The sequence below is a fragment of the Dama dama genome, chromosome 3 (assembly GCF_033118175.1).
Source record: "Dama dama isolate Ldn47 chromosome 3, ASM3311817v1, whole genome shotgun sequence".
Taxonomy (NCBI): Eukaryota; Metazoa; Chordata; class Mammalia; order Artiodactyla; family Cervidae; genus Dama; species Dama dama.
In genome coordinates this window covers 49,526,117-49,550,180 of record NC_083683.1, presented here as the reverse complement: position 1 = coordinate 49,550,180, position 24,064 = coordinate 49,526,117, and the positions used below count along the sequence as shown (strand labels likewise).

The following is a 24,064-nucleotide window of genomic DNA, read 5'->3' as shown; positions in this document are numbered from 1 at the left end:
TCTACCCAGTCCTCAGCACTCCCATGTTGCTTTCCCTTCTCCCAAATATTTCATATCTTTCTTTAACTATTTTCATCTTTCTTCTATTCCCTCTTTTTCCATCCCAGATGAATTCTTCATTAATTCACCATTAAGAGAGTCATTTCATCCATTCATTCTAGGATGATACAAAACAAGCATGATTTCAAATTAGCTGTGTATTTTGCCAGAATAAGATGGCAACTATTTTCTGAAAGCTATAAATACCAGTATTATGCCAGAGCAACAATAAAAATGGAACATATACCAATATAAAAGAGACAATATTAAGATTTAAAATATGTTTTCATTTATAAATAATATTTTTCATGCCTTTGACAACAGAAAGAAAATTACATCATAGTCATTTGAAAAGTTTATTTATTATATACCAATATACACTTTCTATAATAAAAAAAAGCCTCCCTGTATATTGAACCACCTTATAAATGAAATAAGAAAATAAAATTTTCATCTGTTTATAGATGGGGCTAAATTAACCAGTACAATATACCATATGTATGCCTGTCCTGCAGTCTATGTGAATTCTAATCCTGAAAATGATCATGAGAAAAAACGATGCTTTATTATTTGGCACTGTAGTATTGCTCTTGAATATTTATATAATTTTGCATGTTGATACTTTCAAGTGAGTCATTTCAAATGTAAAGCATTCAAAATATATACAGATTTTACAGCTTTTCAGTTTTTTGGATCAATCCATTGTATTTACATTTAAATACATTCAGATCAAACATTTTTAACACTCAGAAGGCACCTTTTTTCCATTTTCTATTTTGATACTCTCTTTAGATGAATTGAAAATAGAAATATATCTTAAAAATGCTATTTGGTAAATAATAGTCAGAAGTCATGATAGTTTCTAGTAATGCTCAATTTCCCTAACAAAGTGCACCATTTTACAATATTATGCCTCTAGAGAATAATACATAAAACAAATATATATTTACGTAAGGCACATTCCAGCAAAAACTATTGAAATAAGATTTAATATTATCATACTTACATAACATCTGTATTTCATACTCGGCTATACTAAAATATACAACAAATGTGCTTGCTACTGATTGAGGAAAAAAGGAGCAAACTCTAGAAATTCTAGGCAGTGAGTACTAATTTTTAAATCCATTTCATGTAACTATGTTGTAAAAGTGAGCAAGAATAATAATTTGCATCTCTTTGTAGTGTTAGCACTTTTATTTTCATAGAGAATAGCTCAACACTGTATTAAATGGCAAATCTATGTTAGCAAACACCTGTTCAAGCTAAAATGAACTAAATCCTATTTTAGACCTTCTAAATTAAAAGAACTACCTTAGTATTGATAATTATTTGCAAATAGGGAAATTATTTTCTTGTAGATGATTATGGTAATATTGTAAACACTGAAGAAGAGCATTACCAAACTATTCAATATATCACTCAGGTTTCAAATTTAAAATATGCCCAATAGACAGATACATACATGTGGATTTTTGAGCCTATCAACTCAATTCCCTACCCCCACCCCCAATAACATAAATGTTTGACTGTGAAGAGAGAAAACTACACATGTAAAAAATAAAAATCAAATGTACCATACATTAAAATTCTGATAACTACAGAATAAGATTATATACATAAACATAAAGCAATCACAGTTTCCTGCACTGAATGTTTATCAAATAAAAATGTATTAAACAATACTGGGTAGAGTAGGTCCACATGAATAGTGGTATTCTAAAAATTCTGAACGAAAATGGAAGACGAGAGGGAGGGCATTGTTCAGTGACAAAAGCATGACAAGAGGACTGAGAATAACATTAATAAACAAATGCTTCCAGAACATTCAGTATAGCCATAAGCATTGTTTTGCTGGTGCTCTATAATTTCAATAAAGCCCCTCTCTGTGTTTCATTAGATGTTTTAATATTTACAGAAGAACGGTTGAATGAAGAAGTCACTAATTCAATGTCACAAGTAGGACGGGCAAAATTTTCCTTTAGTATTGAGCATAAGATGCTCCAGCCTGGTGTCTGATCACTCATGTAACTTGCAGAGACAGTTCATAATACATGTCTTTTGCCTCTGTCATTAAATAGACCCGGAGTATTTGGTGTAAGATTGAGGGAAGGCATTAAGTGGCATTAGCTTTGCCATCAGGGCATTTTTGCTTGATATTCTGAGAATACAGAAATTTGGTACTTTTGGGGGGAGAGGGAAAAGGGTATTATTTGATGATCGTTACATGCAGCTACCCTTATTCTGCACACGCAGAAGCAAAAATACATCATCGCACACTGCTCTAGTAATACCTGGGTGGAAGTGTGCACAACAGATTTTAAACATATAAACAGCCATTTGTGACAAAAATGATGATCTTCTCTTCTGTAGGTGCTTGGTAATATTGCTGGTAAACATCGTTGGAATCTCCCTGTTATTTCCTATGACTAACATTCCAAACAAGATAACTAAAATGTCTTTGGGAGCATAATTGGTAACCATCTCTAACAGGAAAAGATAGTATTTTTCCTTGGGTTAATGATGCTTGGAATTTGGGGGATTGTAAATCCAGTCAATTATAATGAGTGCCATGCTTCCCATCATGAAGATGATGCCAACCACGAGGAAAACTAAAGCCTGTAAGTCAGAAAGAACTTGTTAGGGAACACAGAAATTATATTTCTTTAGTACAGTTTGCTTTTATAAGTCATTTACTTAAGACAGCCATTCAATTTGCATATTGAATTGTATTATTCTTACAGCTGCCCATGCCTAGCAGTTAATCGATTTAGAACCCTACCTGGGGAAAGAGGGAAGGAATATGATAGTAGACAGATTTAACCCAAATGTTCAATATAGAAAAATGGTTAACTGATTTGGTACATAAAATAATGGAATACCCTATAATCCTTACAAACCAAGGAATAGAAAAAGATTAAATGACTTACAGAGTACTCACAATCTTTCAGGTGAAAGGGGGCAGGTTATAAAAGAGTAGCATGTACGATGTGATTAAATTTTTTTTTAAGCAAACAAAAACAAAACCTAGTGGCACCAGTGGTAAAGAACCCCTGCCAATGCGGGAGACATAATATGAAATGCAGGTCTGATCTCTGGGTCAAGATCCCCTGGAGGAGGGCATGGCAATCCACTGCAGTGTTCTTGCCTGGAGAATCCCCAGAGGACAGAGGAGCGTGGCAGGCTACAGTCCATGGGGTCACAAAGAGTTGGACATGACTGAAGAGGCTAAGCACGCACACAATATAATGTATATTACATATTTCTTGAAAAAAAAAACCTCAAAGTATATGCGTGTGTATTAACATGTAATTACATATACATATATGCCTATACTTGTAATATACCTATAATTACATAAACATATAAATATTTCACAATTTTAACACTAAAAGGGGCCTTACAGACTACCACATAGATTGACTTCCTAATTCTACATAAGAAGAAACAGCGACTGAAGTCTTTTTTTCACTAAGAAGAATCTAGGATATAATTTTACTCACTTTTACATCCAGTCAAACAGAAAAAGTGATTTACCAAGGTCACAGTGCTATAAAAGTTGAAGCAGAATGGACTACATAGAGTGGGAATCTGGGGGCAAGATGATGGGAGGAGCTTTTGATACCAAACTTTCCTAAAGTCCCCAAACCATCCAGAGAGGAGAATGACTCACAGGCAAAATTCAGGTTCAGTCAGTCAGAGGCACTTTTCAAGCCTTAATACAAGACTTTATTAAGCAGTCATAGATAATATTTAATATTGAAGAACAACTATTTCTAGTATACATTTTTGTAGTACTATTATGGAAAAGAAATATTTACTCCCCAGGTTAATAGGACTATAAATTATATGGAAAGAGACTAACTGAACAACAGATGGTTCTGTTCTTAGTCCACAGGGGATAACAAGGTACTGAGGAGGGGAAAACAAAAGCAACACTTTTTGGCCTCACAAACCTAATGACTGTGACCAAAATGTAAATATTTTTTCATAACGCTGCTAAGGAGCCTAATTCCTTCCTGCATTGTTTCCTGTGGATAGTGCAACAATAGCTTGGTGGTAGAAACTGTTATAAACGGATGCCTGTGGGCAAACTCCATTAGCATTTGACAGGTAGGAAGGACTTAGCACAAGCTATTTAATATGTGAAGAAAAGAAATCCCAGAATCATCTCGGTGCTAGAAATTTACACCTCCTTTTTTCCCACCAGAGCTCTAGCCATCTTTGATTTTCGGTTCTTGTGCATCAATTCAGTTTTTGGAATGTGTGCATGCATTTCCTGGTTTACTTTAAGTAGTGGAAACTTAAAGGGAGAGATGGTAAACCTTACTTACCCCAACCTTTTGGGGTGACCTAAGAGGTTCTTTCTTGACAAGTTTAAGATAGAAAACTGCTGGAAGGATGAAGATCAGCATAGTGGCAGAAGAAGCCCCTGAGAAGAGACACGGGACAAGTCAGTCTTACTCAGCAGGCAGAGACACAAGGGCATACACTCGGAAGAAACCAAGTCTAAAACTACCCTTAGCAAAGCACAAAAAGCCCTATAAGTTCATGGTTTGTTGCTCAGTCACTTAGCCGTGTCCAGCTCTTTGTGACCCCAGGGACTGCAGCATGCCAGGCTTCCCTGTCCCTCACTATCTCCCAGAGTTTACTCAAACTCCTGTCCATTGAATTAATGATGCCATCCAACCATCTCATCCTCTGTCACCCTCTTCTCCTGCCCTCAATATTTCCCAGCTTGAAGGTCTTTTCCAATGAGTTGGCTCTTCGCATCAAGTGGCTGAAGTATTAGCCCGTGGATGTTTATTCAAAACAAAATATATTTATAAATAAAATTAAAATGCACCTAACATCATAGCTGCCTAGTAAATATACATCACACATGATAAACAACAAAAAGGCTGAGTGTTATAGATTTATAGAAAATTAGTAATATAAACACATACTGAGGAAGCGGAACTCCTCACACACCCTTCCAATCCACTTCTAACTTTTCAAGTTGTTTTCACCTATGTTTTTAAAGTTTTATATTGTACTTAAAATGTGAGCAAACCCTCAAATCAGCAGAATGGAAAATTAAATATATTAATGGGTCACCCAGTTAAGAGAAATAATATGTTTTACAAAGTCAATCTCTTCTTTCTCCAAAGACATCCCTTAATGCTCAGCTGATACTCACAGACCATTTAAGTAGAATCTACCTTCTTTCCTCTTTTTTTTCTTGATGCAGAGTTAAGACCTCAGTCCAAAATCCCGGGTTCACTCTAACATATGGTTTGACTTCTACAGGGCTAAATTGCATTGTTTGTCAGAAAAGGCAGCTAGATTAGATGCCTATAAATTAGGTTTTAGCACCAACATTTTCTGGTCCTGTCCATAAAGTCCAGTGTCACCTGGAAGGAAGGGATGGTGACCAACTGGAGCCCAGTTGGACTACTAGGAATTCTGGGAGCCTGAGACGGACTGGGATCCTTGACCTCCCATCACTGGCTCCCTGCTCTCCATTTATGGACAGCTCGAGTTGACTAAATAAAAGCCTTTTGGAAACTTACCTATGAATCCAAAGATGTATTTTATAGTTGGCACAAGGATGACCAAAACATTATTAAGAGCAATAATTATGGCTGCAATCAGGAAATGCCTTATCCAGCTGAATGGTCTTTTGGGAAATAACAGTGTGGTCACTGACGTGCGAATCTGCAACAGGAGAGTTCAAAGGCAAGGTCAGTTCTTTGTGTTGTTTTTTTACTGAAAGTTCATTTACAGTGTTATGTTAGTTTCAAGTACCCAGCAAATTGATTAAATTATACAGATATATTTTAAGTATTTATGCATGTACATGTATATTACATATATTTATACATATACATATCAATTATACATATAATTATACATATTTATGTATGACTATATATATTCTCTTTCAGATTCTTTTCCATTATAGATTTATTACAAGATATTGACTGTAGCTTCCTCTACCACACAGTAGGTCCTTGTTAGTGATCTATTTTACATACAGCAGTGTGTATATGTTAATCCCAAACACCTAATGCATTTCCCCTCCCACTCCCACTATCCCCTTTGGGTCACTGCTTTGTTTTCATCTACTTTTCAAATATTCTCATCCCTCTAAAGCATTTTCTTTGTTTTTCTTTTCCCCCAGAAAAGATCTTGATGCTGATTATTTTTCCAAAAACGTAAAAAATTGTGGTAAAGTACAAATAACCTAAAATATATCATCTTAACCATTTTTAAGTCTCCAGTTCAGTGGTATTGGGTGCATTCATATTGTGTAAGTTTGATGCTGATTTTTGATGTTTGGGAGGGAGTCACTTTTCCTTGGCGATCTATCTTGTGCTCACTTTCTCAGTTTTCAGAACTTTTTTTTTGAAAACAATCTCAGTCAGAAAGAGATAAAAGAACAGATAAGATATATAATTCAGAGACACAAAAAAACCCCTGTTGATTTCTAATTATGTCTCATCAGCCCGGATTAAGTATAAAGGGCAAGCACTGAATTTATTTGCATATGATTGTGAGCAAAACTTTTACCAACCTGGCATCTCCTAAATTCACACTTTATTTAACATTTTTACCACCTGGTATTTTAAGAAACATGATACTTTTTGTGTTTACTTCTTTCTTTTCACCCCATCACCTCCCCCACTCCCAGTAGAGATTATTAAATGCACAAAGGACAAAGAACAAGACCTAACAATCTTAACACTCCTGAGTTTCTATCTTAGTGTCTCACATGCAGAAGGCACCAGTAAATGTTGATGAATTGAACAGAACAAATCTTTCCCCTCCCTTCAGGATTCTTATGAGATCTCAGTCCTATTGCCGCATGCTGAAATAAGTAGGTGAAGGGTCAGGGAGGCTCCAAATGTAGCAGGGGCTCCAGTTACCCTGATGTAACCGGATGAAAAGATCCTTGTGGGTAGAGGGAGGGACAGCCTTTTATGTTTGTACAGCTTAACAAAGTTGAAAATATTCTTATCTTTGGAATCTTTTAGAAGACACTTTGGGACTTAGTGGAATTAGTTTATTCGCTTTTCAATAAATGAGCACTTCAGTTAAGCTAGGACTTCTTATTTTTAGAAATGTGAAATTGATTTTCACTTTAAACTTTGGCTTCTGAAGTCTCTTAATAGCGTGAAGATTGGAATTCACTGAAAACAGAGAAAAGTAAAATATATTTTGAAACACACATACAAATAAAAACTTTCAGTTGAACTGCCTCAGTGTCAAATGTAACATTCTTTTCATGCCAGTCCACCAAAAATTAAAGCCATCTGTTTAGGTTTAAAAGGCAGTTTCATTTCCAGAATGGCAAATCTGTATAGTCTCTGCAAACAGTTTAAGAGTGAGTTTGTAATGGATTTTAAAAATTGGATGAGTGAAAATTACACAACTCTGAAAAGTAAACTGAGGAAAACAAAAGGTTTGACTTTGTTTTTCCCAATAGTTTATTAATTCTACATTATGTCTGACAATTAGTGCTTATTCGATGCTGTCCAAACATAACATGCTTAAAATAAGCTTTCTGTGGTTTTAAGGATTTATTTGTCTGAAAGTGATAAAGTTATAGCATAAACAAGTAGAATACAGGTTATTTTCAGGCAGGGGGTCACATGTTTGTGCTTTTTAGTCCTTTGTTATAATAACGCCCTTAATTTTTTAAGCTGAGTTAGAGGTAAGCCTATATGTACTGGGTGTCTGAATGTAAATAAATAGAGTTTCCTAAGATTTCATGGCTCTCAGAAACATTACAATTTGGCTTAATGATGTAAGAGTACAGAAATTTTATAGGAATAATGGTTGAAGTAAATGGTGAAAGCTTGTGTTTCAGAATGAACAAGGAATAACAAAATCCCAAAAAGAACTGAAGGTGTAGAGAGTTGCCCATGGATTCCTAAAATGGGCAACAGGGCAAAGAGAAAGATGGGAGATTGCTGGTGGTGGTAGATGGTGGAAAAAAATAGAATGAAACTTGCTAGTCATTCCACATAAAAACACTGCCTCAAGAGCCTAGGATCTTGAGGTCCCCAGCAGCTCTATTTACCTATGTCAGGACAGAGGTGACTGGCTTATTACTGACTTATCTCAGTGCTCTTTTCTCTACTGACACAACTAATAAGAACCTGGAAATGTGGACCTGATACTGTGGGGATGAAAGTCCCCCAGAGTGATTCCAGACAATTTCCATGCAGCTCTAGAGAAAACATGTTATTTCCAGATTTAATGTTCCAAACAGGAGCCTATTAGGAGGTACTGTGTTCTAATATGGGGGCCCAATGGGAAAGTCAGAAATGTGGAGGCCAACTGGAAGGTGGGAGCCTTCGTTCTCAACTCTAAAAAAAAAAAGAAAATCCATTCGATTGCTTACAAGTGAACCACACTTCATTTGCAGGATTGTGTAGGACAAAGAGTGTAGGAAATACCAATGGTCAATGTGCTATTCCACACATAGAAACATCTGCCATATTTCTATGCCTACACCCATATTCACTTCAAAACAGGAAATCTGAAGGCAACGTAAGTGAAAAGAATGGTTTTACTAAAATAAAATGAAATAGAAGTAGCTAGCCAGTGTTCATGCCTGGAGAATCCCAGGGATGGGGGAGCCTGGTGGGCTGCCGTCTATGGGGTCACACAGAGTTGGACACGACTGAAGCGACTTAGCAGCAGCAGCAAAGGATCCGAGACATAATCTCTTTTTTCTTAAAGAGAAAAAGGTGCAGTGAGTAGAATTTGAGTCTTTGTGTTTTTTCTGTTTTCCATGAAAATCTGTGCATTTTCTGCATAAAGAAAAGCACAAGCTGAAAATGTTAGTTCCATAATAGACACCCCAGCCCCATATCACCTTCTCCAGCTAAGAAAAAAAATGTTGAGCAGCTTGTAGAAAAACTAGCCTTAATTTTCTTTATTTGTTCAATAAATACTTTGTGCCTTTTCTAAGAAGGAAATGCTGTCTGGAAAAAAGAAAGATAATAAATGGAGAGATAAAAGGAAAACCCAACCACCACTGACAACAAAACCCTTTTTATCTCTCCTTGGGCTCCTAAGAAAAGTGACCAACATATTTGTTGAAAAATGGAGAATACCAAAAATACCTAAAACTGACAGATTTTAATCCAGATTAAACCTAATCCATTTTAGGTTTTGCTTGTTTTATTATTTATGTGTGGGGATATCAAAACAAAGTAAATAAACTTATTGGCCAAGAGTTTCTTAATTCAAAGAAACTCATCAGGAGAAGCATGCTATTTGACTCAGCATGCGACACATGGAAAATTTTGGTTTGAAACTGGAAGAAACAAAGAAATGCAGCATAACCAATTTCTATCATTTTGGGAGAGAAGTGACTAAAATGCAGCCTGCATGTATTTGACTGGGGCAAGGAGGCCAAACCCACTTTTATGTCATCCATCAAAACATGGAGGCTTGGTTCAGGTAGCCAAGATCCTCATTCAAACTGAAGTTCATGGCAGATGTTGGCAAGGGGAAGAGTCTATGTCTTTTTTGCTAGAAAAAGCAATTCATACAACTTAAGAAAAGGCAAGCTTCATCTGGAGATCGTCTTCCTTAGCAAACATGGTTGAGATCATCATATGCAGATCACTGTGCACACCCCTAACCTCTAGGGGAAAATGTGGACAATTATATAGACCATCTCAATGTAATACTGTAAGGGTGAGGCAGATTTACAAACAAAATGTTTTGCAACTGCTAATGGTGAATGAAAATACATATTGAAGGACAGCAGTTAGTTATGCTTTCTGAAATTTGGTTCTAATGGTCAATTTTGGTTTTAATGGGCATTGGATGGGAAATGCTTCCAGACCACAATGGGAGATATATCTAATGGGAAATGTGTTGCCACTCTTGATGGTCAGATTTATGCCAATGCCTTATCTGTTACACAGGCGAAGAATTTCTATGGTCTATCTGGATTGTGAATGTCAAGGTGAAATGATCATCACCAAGTGAAAGGCTAACTTCTACTTCCCATGATTATGACTGCAGCCATCAGTGTCATCTGTGAGCCATGCATTAGCTCAACTGTTACCAGCTAGCTGGGTAACCCAACAAAGTCCATTAATCTCCCGAGACCTCGGCTTGAAAGCACCACATTTAGGGCTTATGAATAAAAAGTAAAAAACAATGCAGAAGCACATAACAGATTTTTTATGAAATGCTTTGATTCAACAATGATATGAGCACCCACTGTGTGCCAAAATTTAATCAGTAATATCTTTACACACAAAAAGAAGGGTTCCAGATATTCTTTTCTTGGCGATGCTGTTTGCTTGGAAATTTTACCCTATGGTACAGTTTCTGTCTACAGCTGTCTTCTGCCTTATAACTACAATGGAGCTGATTTTAGGCTAAAGCTGTGTGCATGACATTTGAAATACTTTCAGATAAATGAGAGACAAGACATTATTTAAAAGTAAACTCTTAGCTGCCATTGTAATAAAGATCTGATTTCATGCACTCATGAAAAAGGAATGTGCCAACAAATATTTCAGCACACAAACTGCATTTAAAGTGACCACAGTGTCATTATATGACTAGTCCTCATCTGTTTGGCCCTGTATGGAACATTCTGTATGGGACAGTACTGACTACTGTGCTGCTAATTTCCCCCCTAAAATGAATGGTAAATTCAGTGTTTATGAAAGGAAGGAGAGTTGGCAGGAAAGTGCAGACTTGTGTTTCTCCATAGGTAGTGGTTTTAACTTGTAACTCAAGTCTCCACAACCTGCCCTGCTCTATGATCCCATAATAACTGACCCCAACGGTAAATGCCATGAAGGGACTGTCCCAATACCAGTCCGGCAAGAGGGTATGCGTCAGTCTTAGAAGCAGCAGAAGGGATATATGATGGATGATACAACTATTTTTTTTTAAGGAAATTTGGTTGTAGTGTGTCATTTACTTAACATGAATCTCCTTCTCATTCACCTTCAAGAATCAGATTAAATAGGGTGACTTTTGAATGTTAAGGTAGCATAATAGCACTAGGAGGAAAAAAATGAAATATCTTCAGAACTGTGGTGAAAATACAATATAATCTGAAAGTGAATGTGTTTATGAATTACTACTCATTTCTACTAATCTATAAGAGAGAAGCTCAAGGTCTCTTTTTTTAAATTTTAGTTTAAAAATAAATTTCAATCTCAATAAAACGACAAAGCAAATAAATACATAGAAATAAATTTGGTGATTTTTTTCCCCTACATTTGAAAAGTACTTAGCATTTAAAAATACTTGCTGTATGGAATTCCCTGGCAGTCCAATGATTAGGTCTCTGTGCTTTCACTGCCGGAGATATGGGCTTGATTCCCAGTCAATGAACTAAAATCTGGCAAGCTGGGTGGCTTGGCCTAACTTTTTTTTTAAACTTTTAATAAGTAAATAAATAATAAAAAATAAAAATACTTGCTGTATCTACATATTACATAGTCAGTAGGTTCAAAGTGCTATATAAAATATAGTATTCTCAAGAATTGCATTTTAATTAAACCAACATCAAGTCAGAGCATATGTACTAATCTGTGTGGTCAAGCAGGATTCTTTGAGCAAAGCCAAGTACTTACAGGGAATAGCACTATGGGCACGGTTAGTGTCACTGCCACAAGGACAGCCAGGCGTACCATGAGGAGAGGGGTGTCAAACGTGTACACTTTGCTGTAAGCATGAAGCAGTTCATCTTCAACTTCTCCTGCAAAGAGGAAGAGGAGAATGAGTCCACTGGTGGAGTCACATCGGCACTGCTCACCTGTGACAACGTTTTATAGGAAGAACACAGTATAGTAGGAAGAACCCAGATCTGAGAATCCAGACACCTCTGCTTTTATCCTGTCTCAACATATTGGTTGTGTATGTGTGCTAAGTCACTTCAGTCGTGTCCAACTCTGTGATCCTATGGACTGTAGCCCACCAGGCTCCTCTGTCCTTGGGATTCTCCAGGCAAGAACACTGGAGTGGGTTGCCATGCCCTTCTGCAGGGGATCTTCCCAACCCAGGGATCGAACTGCCTCTGCTGCGTCTCCAACACAGCAGGTGGATTCTTTACTGCTGAGCTACCTCGTGTGATCTTTGTTCAAATGAACAAAGGGTCCTGAAGCTTGTAAAGTTGCAGGATTTAATATAAAATTGTTAAGGCTCTTCTCTGGGTCACTGACATTGTGATAAATCTCTCTGCTTTACAGAAGCATCACAGAACAGGACAGGCTGAGGTCTTCTGGTTGAAAGGGATGAAAGGACTAAGCCTTATCAGACTGTCCCTCACATCTTGCCATCTCCTTCCACTCCCACCTACCTAGAAAGCCCTGATGCAGCTTCTCCAAACCCAGTAGGAAACCCTAGGACAAATGATCTCTAACACTTTTTCAAGCTCAACAGTTATGACCCCATCATGATTTCGATAGACATATCCTTGGACTTTGTCAAGTTTTTGTTTGTCTCACTGAGTTGAGACTCATTAGACTAAGTAACTGCAAGGAAATCAAACCAGTCCATCCTACAGGGATTCAGTCCTGAATAGTCATTGGAAGGACTGATGCTGAAGTTGAAACTCCAATACTTTGGCCACCTGATGTGAAGAACTGACTCATTGAAAAAGACCCTGATGCTGGGAATGATTGAAGGCAGGAGGAGAAGGGGATGACAGAGGATGAGATGGCTGGATAGCATCACTGGCTTGATGGACATGAGTTTGAGCAAGCTCTGGTAGTTGGTGATAGGGAAGCCTGGTGTGCTGCAGTCCACGGGGTGACAAAGAGTTGGACACCACTGAGCAACTGAACTGAACTGAGACTGTGTAACAATGCAAAGGTGAAGTAGTATGATTGCTATAGAATCTTTCAACGAATACTGCTCTAAGATTAAGATGCTGCCCTCCTGGAAAACACATTTTGTTCAGAATTCCAGGCACACATGATAAGGAAATACTCATAGAATCGGATGTACTCTGATTTTCCCGCTCCTTCCCTCAAAATCAAAGGAGGATAAAAATACTATCAATGACATTGTCCTGACTTTCATTAATATACAACCAGCAGAGTTAATGCCCAATCTAAACCAGAGCTTGATTAAAAACCAAATATTAGTCAAAAAGAAAAAACCCAAGCAAATGGTGCCCTCTCCAGCCTCTTCCTCCCCAACTTGTCTTGCAATCAATTTAATTTACTGAGTCAGTGAGAAAAAAACACAAAATGTTAGAGAGTTTTATTTTTAAAATATATGCAATTTGATAACATTGATTAATATTAATGTTTGATTCCCTGAAATTCATCTCTAGGGCCATGCTTCAGGGAAGAGAAGAACAATCCTGCTCCTTTTGTGTCCACAGAGGAAATATTTTCAGCATAATCTAATGTGACCAGAGTCACTTTGTTTTTTGATAGTGTGTCCCCAGATTGAAAGGAATTCTGTCATGTCCTCTTCACTTAGAAACCAGTCACTATAATAGAATAGAATGAAATTAGCCAGAAAATTTGTCTAATGCTCCAGGCCTCCAGATTTGACTTGACTGGTACACAAGAAGCAGGTTCCAACTCAAGGAATTTGTACTTTTTCTGCCATTTGTTTGTTAATTAGTTATTCTCCCAAAAGAGCTTTACAACATAGAGCTGAAATATCCTTTATCCCTTAAGAAAAGGAATTACTATTGAGAGGTTTTTTAAATAAAATATGAGGGAATTCACAAATTACTGTAAACTGTTAGGCAGCCTAATTCAATTTTTCTTAAGTCATTTTCTTAGGTCAAATGAGGAGGCTAAAATAGCATGCTAATTGAGTATGTGTATCTATAGATCATGCTGTTTATTGAGAGTAATTAAAAGAATTATACCTACCAGGTTAATGATCTGTCCAACTAGGATTTGCACAAAGAGAATGAGTTTGACAGAGTGACCTACCATAAAAGGTTAGGTAACCAAAGAGGGCAGCAAGCAGATACATGACGAGCATCCCCGTGATGGAGACATTCGACACTGTTTGCATCTTCTTCCGGGACCGACTAAAAAAGATAAAGGACATTGAGCTTTGATTTTCTGAACTGATGAAAATACTACCTTTTGCAATTTAAAAGCTAAGAAAATAATATATGTCTGTGTTGCTCATTATAAAACCACATTTTGCGTGCAGAAACATCACTTATTTAAAATTTGCCTTTGAGAATTATGGAGCATTTGCTTCCATTTTTCTTAAATGCTACTTCTTCAGTCTTAGAAATAACTTATTTTCCTAGAAAAGGATCAGTTTATTTTATGTTGATAAGTATGCTTGTCTATTGCATGTATGAACATGTAATTGACACAAAGGTTAAACTGGCTTCTAATGCAGAAAGCCTTCATACTTCAGATAGATTTGAAGACAAGAATTCACTAGAATCAACAAAACACTCCTTCTTGGAGCTCAGACTACCTGAAAGCTTGGTATTTTTACCTGGACAGCTTCTGGAAACCATTCTGGAGGCACCTGGCTGCTTAGACCATCATCAGGCCTCTAGGGTAATTGCTATCACTTCCCCATCTTTCAGCTAAGATCAAGTGTAGATGAACTGCTACATAGGACTTTTCAAGTAAATCAAATGGAAGTGCTCTAAAAGTTTTTCAAGAAGTAAATCTGAATATATGGGGCAAGTTATTGTTGTTTAGTGAGAACTGAGGATTGAAGTCTGGGTAAAAAAAGATGAGAATTATTATATGACACCCTCCTCTCAGGATTAGCCAGGCCCTCCTAACCATAATTTTTGGTCTGCATGGGTGTGGATCATTTCGAGCTCAGGTGACATCTTCTTCCCACCAATTTCAAATTCAAATTCCCCATGCCTGCCAAAATCCTTGCAGACATGGGCTCCTCCTCCCCCTGGACCCCTCACCTGGATCATTAGGATGAAGAAGTAGGAGAAAAGAAAGTAGTGAAGGGGCTGTTTCACACCTTTGTGGTTAAAGCACATTACTGATGAGTGGGTTACAGCATAAACTCTCTGTAAAGACAAAGCTATAAACTATGCTTCTATATAAAGCACCTTTGAACATATGAGCACATTTTCAAAGCAGGTTTAAATGTTAAAATAATGGCTGCCTTACTCTTTAAGTTCACTGTAGATAGGAAGGACCTCAGGGTGGCATACAAAAGCAAATGCTAGGATGGGAATTGCATAGGCCGTCTGAAAAACAAAGATAACACCTCATATTTAGCATTCCAACAGAGAGGGCTACCTCAGGCCATCTCAGCTTCTGAAATAAAAACTCCGAGACTCCATCGCTAGGCTCTTAGAGGCCTCTGGCTCTCACATACCCTGGAGTTGAAGACAAAGTATTTGGGCTGACACTTGTCATCACTGTGTGCTTCAAACTCTACTCCACTACCATGGAGAGAGCCCTTGGCCTGGTTCTCGTCAAGTCCTGCAGCATTCTGGTGGGTGTAATCCATCATGAAGTTCACACCACTACTCTCAGAGTTGTTGAGTAACATCACCATGTGCATTGGAACTGTATTGTTGAATGTCAGATTCCCAACACTGTGATCCAGAATAGGCAGAGGACAGGGTATTTGGAATTTCTTGTAAATCACCTAGACCAGATCATTAACAACAACAACAACGAACAGTCAGCCCTTTGAGGCAAACAATGAAACAAAAATCCATATGGTTGGTTTATGGGGTAAACATGAGGGAACTCTGCTGAAGATTCCTCTTAGACTAATGGATGATGGAGACTCCCTATAGCCTCTGTTCAAAGGAAGGAGCTGGAGCTATGGCTGGAGTTGGAGCTATGGTTGGCAACAAGACAGTATTTTGTGTGAATCCACCCTAAGCTTCATGCATACTCTATGAGAAAGATGATCATTTTCTTGCTGCATTTCATCTCTTTCATTTCATCAAACTAATGAAAATAGTCATCAGAAACTCTTCCTTCCTCCTTTGCCTCTTTGGAGAAATGCTATATAAATGTTGGCATTCATGATATTAGCCGAAATTCCTCCTTTTAGAGGGGAGTGGAATAGGGTGGGAAAGGATTTCTTTAATTCCCCTGTGGTCACCTTCTCTTCATGGGTAGAATGAGTAAGAGAAAATGGCTGATTCATGCAAATACAGATAATTCTAGAGTCTATTCATTTATTTTCTGGGTCTCTTCACTTCTTCTTCCTCCACCTTTTTAAAACCTGAGTTATTGTCACGTTCCTGCTGAAGTGTTCCTTTTGTCCAACTATAACATCTAGTGTGCCTAGAACAAACTGTTCGCAATGGCCTTGACATTCTAACTCAACTATATTTGAACTCATGACTATTCTTCTCTCATTCCAAGTGAGAATACAAGAAAATTGCTTGTGATGCAAGAACTATTTCATGCTAATGATGTGCTTGAACAAAAATTAGGACACCATTTCAGGCACTGAAAGCATCACATGCCTACCAAGTTACAAGGATCATGTCAAAAATCACTTACCACACTGACAAAAAACACCATGCAAGTAAGAGAAAATCCGCTGGTATAACCAAGGTAACCTAGGAGTTAGGAAATTCCAGAAGGTGAATATGGCATCCACAATCAGCTTACCTCTTAGAATATGGAATGAAAATCAAAATGGAAAATGACTTTACCTAAATTTTTAAGGAGAGAAAGTGGAAGAATTATTCCAACAGACACAAATATGACGAGGTAGTTGCCGTTGAGATACCATTCTCTAGAAAAGAAAGACCAGAATATTAGGATCAGAAAAGACCAAGTAGAATGAGTCTATTGATGTTACAGAGAAAACAGAAGACATACCCAGTATTTTCTTCAAGTCCCATGAATGCTCTGATTACTTCAGGTAGCTCATATTTAATGATAAAGAGGTAGCTTGACATAGCTAAAATGGAAAACGCGACAGCTTAGTGGTGTTCATGGCACCAATGTCACAGGCAAGTTGTGAGAAGTCCAGGCATTGGGGACATCCCAACTTCTTGGTAATTCCCAAACCGAAAGAAAAGCCACCCACTGCGTATTCTGTATGCCTTCCAAGTTCTTCTCATAAATGGATATTGGGCCCTTTGGCTCTTCCCGATGGATGTTTGCCGACAGTATCAATGCTGATTCTGTGTTAAATCCAGCTCTGAGGTTTTCAGTGAAGCTGCAGTTTTGAAGCTTTCCTGTTAGTAGTCATCATGGCCTTACTTGTGTGCCTGTTTGTATTTAAAACTCAGGCAGACGTTCGACAACGAAAGGTGTGAACCACAACAGAGGGGGTAGAATTGCAAGATGGAGTTGGGTAGAGTACACATCACTCTGCCCTCAGTAGGTGGACACCAGTTTAGTCCTTTGTGATCTCCATGAGGGGCACACAAAATCTCAGACTGCTGATTCTCCAAATTGGAGTCATACTGGATTGATAAAGAAGAAAAGTACAAGAAAGGATAGCTTCTCTAACCTTTATCAATGAAGTGTTTTTCTATATCCTTTATCCAAATAAGAAATCATAACAAAGTGGCAAAATTTCTTGAGCATCTCTATAAGTGATGCACGTGTGATCATGTACTCTTTTGAAAATTTGACCTATAAAAATGTGCAAACCCTTTCTCTGGAAAAACGTTTCTATAGACACGCACAATAACATACAATTTGGGGGATTTATGCAACATCCCTTTCCAAAGTCCATCCACTCAGTGAAGAATAAAACTAATTTGCTATTTCACACAGGGTCAAAAGGCTCAACTGAAAATAACACTGACAATTTTCACAGTGCAAGGTTTAAGTGTGTACTACATCCTTCTAGTGAATTTTTGCTAACAGACATTTCAAGCAGCGATCCAAGTTGCAAATTGAACTATTAATAGTTTAAAATATTTCATTAACCTCAAATAAAATTAATAATAGTGATAACAGTTCCCCACATGGTTTAGCTTTGCACGTGGTCAGCTGAAAGAGCAAGATGCATCTTACCATCTTCATTCCACAGCTGAGGATATAATGATTATGAGAGCTTAAATGACATGTCCAATATCACACAGCTTGAAAAATGACATACCACATCCAAAATATAAGCTCCCAAATTTCAGGCCAGTTTTTTTCTCTATTGTGAAATGAAATGATTTTTACAATATCTGATGTGTATTCTGTAAACATGACTTGGTTAATCTTTACAAAGACCTTGGCTAAAGCTAAATCTTACAGAGGGTAAACAGAGGAGATATTTCTGATTAACTAGTTCAGTGAGGTACCATTCAATTTTAGAGCTGTTAATTGCTGACTTTCAGTGATGTCACCACTGTTAATGTGTTTGGTCTTCAAAAATTCAGAATGATCCAGACCTGTCTGGATAAAGTCAACATTATTCTGCTAATGTTGAAATATCCATGGTCAGTGTTAACTTTTCAGGGTATTGAAAGAATTAAACGTTCCAAATGTGGAATTGCAAAATACAGAAATACAAGTGATTTCTTTTAGGCCACAACAACCACTAATCACATAGAGTAACCAAAGTGAGAGATTTTCAGGAATGGTGTATGAAATTTCACCTTACTCCTTTAAAGCCACACTGTGTGTGTGTGTGGTGGGGCTTGATTGAGAGACCATGTTATAGTTTATTCCATTGCTTAAAAGCATAATAGTAGCTACACTTGGAACAATGGACAATGCTGTTGCCACTCAGCCTATTGGGATCAGGGCTAAGTATGTATATGTCCAGTTAGTTCTATGGGCCAAATAAGTATATTAGATCACCTGCAAAGGACTCCTATGAAATCCTTAAATTTAAATCTCCTACTATGAAATGCTTGATATTTAAATCTTTGTTGTACCTGTTCAGTCGCTAAGCCATGTCCAACTCTTTGCGACCCAATGGACTGCAGCACACCAAGCTTCCCTGTCCTTCACTATTTACCAGAGTTTGCTCACACTCATGTCCACTGAGTCAGTAATGCCATCCAATCGTCTCATCCTCTGTTGCCCCCTTTTTCTCTTGCCTTCAATCTTTCCTAGCATCAGGATGTTTACCAATGAGTCACATCAGGTGGCCAAAGTATTGGAGCTTCAGCTTTAGCATCAGTCCTTCCAATGAATATTCAGGGTTGATTTCCTTTAGGATTGACTTATTAAATGTTAATAAGGCTGAAAATTTGAGCCCAATGTAAAGCAATTTATTTGGTGGAGGCCAGGGGACTTATATGCTTGGGGCTCAATGCCAGTAAAAAAAAATGAAACAATTACTGCCAAATTCTACCTGGTATTATACTCTTACTATATAAAAATATGACAGACATAAATACAAATCATTATGAAATGACTGGATTTTATTTATCTTCTTACTAACTATCCATTAGTAGGAGCAGTTATAGTTAGATAAAGGTTTTTAAAGAAATTGCTGCATTTTAGAAATCCCCGATAATTCCAGTGATTTTATTAATCAGAAAGAATGGCCTCCTTGCAAGATCTCTATACAAGCTCATCTATTGCAGCATTTTTTGCAATAGTAAAAAACTGGAAACATTCCAAAACTGTTCATGAAGTGATTCAGTAAATCAATTACTGTGCATTTGTACACTGGAAAATTCAAAAACCATTATGAAGAGTAATATGCAAAAACACTCAAGGCACATTATTAAATAAAAAGCAAGCTGTAAATCAGTATTATAAGATGATCCTCTTTTAACAGTAACACTATATTTGTTAAATTTGACAGAGAGGAAAACCTGAAGTGTTTTTTTCTAAGGATGATTTACATAAACATTTCTTTGTAATCTGTATATTCATGTAATGTTTTAGTTTTTCACAATTAGCATGCATTTGTCTTAGAATTATAAAAATCCCATTTAAGAACAACCAGAAAACTGGGGAGGAATTATGCACTGAACCCGTATTATTATGACCTTGTGAGAATGAACTACCACTCTCATTTACATAGATGGAAAAAATGGATGCAGATGTGTAAAGTGACTTTCCCAAGGTCATAGACAGTGACAGAAACAAACTCAAATTCAGGGGCATCAGGCTCCAAAAGTCTATTCTCTACTCTGGAGATGGTTAGATAGCATCATCGACTCAATGGACATGAGTTTTAGCAAACTCTGGGAGATAATGAAGGACAGGGAAGCCTGGCATGCTGCAGTCTATGGGATCAAGAAGAGCTGGACACAACTGAGTGACTGAACAGCAAATATATACCAGTTCTATACAAACAAGGTTAAAGGAACCCCGAGGTGCTAGTACCTAATAGCTTAGAGAACGATGGAGCATGGGAACAACCAAAGGGGAGAACCAGAGAAAGTGTGTGTGGTAGGACTGGAGGATGGAAAAATTAGGGGAGCTGAATGTAGTTAGTTATGACACAGAACACATAAGGAACAGATGATAGATGGGTAGGGAAGGGACAGAGACAGATCGATAGGGGGTTTTTCAGGAGAGGTAGGCAAAGGAAAGATGGTTAAGACCTTTATATGCCAGACTAAAGAGTTTATATCTTATCTTGAAAATAATGAGGGCATGCTGAAGAATTTTATGCATGTGAGAAGCTGGGGTGGATCTGGATTTGAGAAAGTTAATTTGGAGGATGAATTACAAATGGAAGAGGGGAAGCTCAAGACTGAAAGATCAGTTAGATGGCTATTGCAACAGTCTGAAGTGTGGTGATGAGACTAGAAGGAGAAAGATTCAAAAGATAAACAAGAGAAAGAATGGTTCAGTTCAGTTCAGTTCAGTTGCTCAGTCGTGTCCGACTCTTTGTGACCCCATGGAGAGCAGCATGCCAGGCTTCCCTGTCCATCACTAACTCCCAGAGCTTACTCAAATTCATGTCCATCGAGTTGGTGATGCCATCCAACCATCTCATCCTCTGTCATCACCTTCTCCTCCTGCCTTCGATCTTTCCCAACATAAGGGTCTTTTCAAATGAGTCAGCCTCTTCGCATCAGGTGGCCAAATTACTGAAGTTTCAGCTTCAGCATCAGTCCTTCCAGTGAATATTCAGGACTGATTTCCTTCAGGACCGACTGGTTTGATTCCCTTGCAGTACAAGGGACTCTCAAGAGTCTTCAACACCACACTTCAAAAGCATCAATCTTCGGTGCTCAGATTTCTTTATAGTCCAACACTCACATTCATACATATCATGGCTTTGACTAGATGGACCTTTGTTGGCAAAGTAATGTCTCTGCTTTTTAATATGCTGTCTAGGTTGGTCATAGCTTTTCTTCCAAGAAGCAAGCATCTATTAATTTCATGGCTGCAGTCACCATCTGTAATGATTTTGGAGCCCCCCAAAAAATGCTTCTCACTGTTCCTATCGTTTTCCCATCTATTTGCCATGAAGTGATGGGACCAGATGCCATGATCTTAGTTTTCTGAATGTTGAGTTTTAAGCCAACTTTTTCATTCTCCTCTTTCTTTCATCAAGAGGCTCTTTAGTTCTTCTTCACTTTATGCCATAAGAGTGGTGTTATCTGCATATCTGAGGTTATTAATATTCCTCCCAGCAATCTTGATTCCAGCTTGTGCTTCATCCAGCCCAGCATTTCACATGATGTACTCTGCGTATAAGCTAAATAATCAGGGTGACAATATACAGTCTTGATGTACTCCTTTCTTGATTTGGAACCAGTCTGATGTTCCATGTCCAGTTCTAACTGTTGCTTCTTGACCTGTGTACAGATTTCTCAGGAGGCAGGTCAGGTGGTCTGGTATTCCCATCTCTTTCAGAATTCTCCACAGTTTATTATGATCAACACAGTCAAAGGCTTTGGCATAGTCAATACAGTAGAAGTAGATGTTTTTCTGGAACTCCCCTGCTTTTTTAATGATCCAATGGATGTTGGCAATTTGATCTTTGGTTCCTCTGCCTTTTCTAAATCCAATTTGAACATCTGGAAGTTCACGATTCACATACTTTTGAAGCCTGGCTTGGAGAATTTTGAGCATTACTTTGCTAGCATGTGAGATGAGTGCAATTGTGTGGTAGTTTGAACATTCTTTGGCATTGCCTTTCTTTGGCATTGGAATGAAAACTGACCTTCTCTAGTCTTGTGGCCACTGCCGAGTTTTCCAAATTCGCTGGCATATTGAGCGCAGCACTTTTACAGCATCTTCTTTTAGGGTCTGAAATAGCTCAACTGGAATTCCATCACCTCCACTAACTTTGTTTGTAGTGATGCTTCCTAAGTTCCACTTGACTTTGCATTCCAGAATGTTTGGCTCTAGGTGAATGATCACACCATCGTGATTATCTGGGTCGTGAAGATCTTTTTTGTACAGTTCTTCTGTGTATTCTGGACACCTCTTCTTAATATCTTCTGCTTCTGTTAGGTCCATACCATTTGTGACCTTTATTGAGCCCATCTTTGCATGAAATGCTCCCTTGATATTGCTAATTTTCTTGAAGAGAACCCTAGTCTTTCCCATTTTATTGTTTTCCTCTATTTCTTTGCACTGATCACTGAGAAAGGCTTTCTTATCTCTCCTTGCTATTCTTTGGAACTCTGCATTCAAATGGGTATATCTTTCCTTTTCTTCTTTGCCTTTCCCTTCTCTTCTTTTCTTAAGAGCTAGTATTTAATTGAATGGTCAGGGTTAGGGAGAGAGGGAAATGTTTAGGCTGATCCCCAGATTTCTGTTTTAAGAAACTGGATGCTACTGGTATTGTTTGTTCACTAAGAAGAAAGAACAGAAGGATGGAATAACTGGTTTGGGACTGGGTAGGAGGTGGGGAAGTAAGTGCCACTATGTGATGATATAGTCTGGATTATGCAAGAGGACATAGCCACAGGACATCAGAAATATGGATTAAAATGTCTTTAGAAGGTCAAAGACGTGAGAGGACCAGTGAAGTTGGTGGGCAAATATAACCTGGAACATGATTAAAAATATATGCTTCTAAGCTCTCTCTGGGAATGATCATTCAGTAGGAATTATAAGAATCTGTTTTACAATGCTTTCGATGCCTCACCAGATTTTTACCTTGGCACAACTTCTATGAACACTGCCCACTGGGCTGACTGCACAAGATGTGTCTCAATGACCCCAAAATTTACCACGTGCCTCAGATACTGAATTTTTCCTTTTTGAAAGGTGCTCAACTTTATATATATATATATATATATATATATATATATATATATATAAACAAAAAGGTTTTATTCTTTATTTTTGTTATAGAATTTATTTCATAGAGTTTATATAGTATTTCATTTCAATATAGATATTGCTGTTTTGGGTTAGAGAGAGAGAGCAAATCTGTTTGGAAAACTTTACTCATTAAATTTAAAAATGATAAAGCAGGTATTTCTATTTAAATTCTTGTTCATTGCCATTAAATTTTCTTATCTCTTGAACCTCATTTAGAAAGCTTAAATCATTTGTTGAAAGCTAGAACCTCTTACCTCCAATGTTTTGCATTGTAATGGAAATAAAAGCTCCGATTTTCCCAGGCCATCCAAATGCCTTTTCACCTAGATTTTCATAAATTAAAGACCCTATAATCAGAAATGAAAAGAACCTTGTTAAGAAACTGCTTTAGTGATGAAGATATTTCTATAATATAATTCTGCACTGGTGTCACAAACATGTAAATAAGCAGCATATAGAAATCACAGATCTCAGGTTCAGTCCCTGGGTTAGGAAGATCCCTGGAGAAGGAAATAGTGACCTGCTCCAGTATTTTTGCCTGGAAAATTCCATGGACAGAGAAGCCTAGGGGGCTATAATATAGTTCATGGGGTCACAAAGAGTCAGACATGACTGACTGTGCATACCTAAATGACCTAAGTGACCACCTATAGCAATCATAAACCCCAAATATGCAATCTCAAAAGCCATTAAAAAATATGGTAAATGTTCTCCAAACAAGGAGTGATGGCTTCATTCATCTTGGCTCCATGCAGCAAGTCAGAAATGTTATTTCTATCATCCACCAAAAGTCTTTTTCTCTATTTGGCTTGAACCTGAGCAGGCTAACTTTCACTTTCACTTGATTTTTCACTTGCCTAGATAACTAAAAACATGGAGAGGCCATGTGATTGGGATTAGAAGAAAAT

General features: G+C 37.6%; 1 protein-coding gene across 1 annotated transcript in view; it reads right to left on the bottom strand.

Annotated features, from left to right (window-relative positions):
* Positions 1–424: 424 nt before the first annotated feature.
* SLC38A4 (solute carrier family 38 member 4) overlaps positions 425–24,064 on the bottom strand; it is a 76,845-nt gene continuing 53,205 nt past the window's right edge. Inside the window, exons 6-16 of the mRNA XM_061122889.1 lie at positions 23,411–23,503; positions 16,833–16,914; positions 16,664–16,746; positions 16,509–16,567; positions 15,358–15,633; positions 15,147–15,226; positions 13,971–14,071; positions 11,646–11,770; positions 5,592–5,736; positions 4,374–4,471; positions 425–2,658 (exon numbers count right to left, since the gene is read on the bottom strand). Of these exons, the coding sequence (XP_060978872.1) occupies positions 2,557–2,658; positions 4,374–4,471; positions 5,592–5,736; positions 11,646–11,770; positions 13,971–14,071; positions 15,147–15,226; positions 15,358–15,633; positions 16,509–16,567; positions 16,664–16,746; positions 16,833–16,914; positions 23,411–23,503 (1,244 nt within the window). The 3' untranslated portion in view covers positions 425–2,556. The remainder of the gene's footprint in view (positions 2,659–4,373; positions 4,472–5,591; positions 5,737–11,645; positions 11,771–13,970; positions 14,072–15,146; positions 15,227–15,357; positions 15,634–16,508; positions 16,568–16,663; positions 16,747–16,832; positions 16,915–23,410; positions 23,504–24,064) is intronic.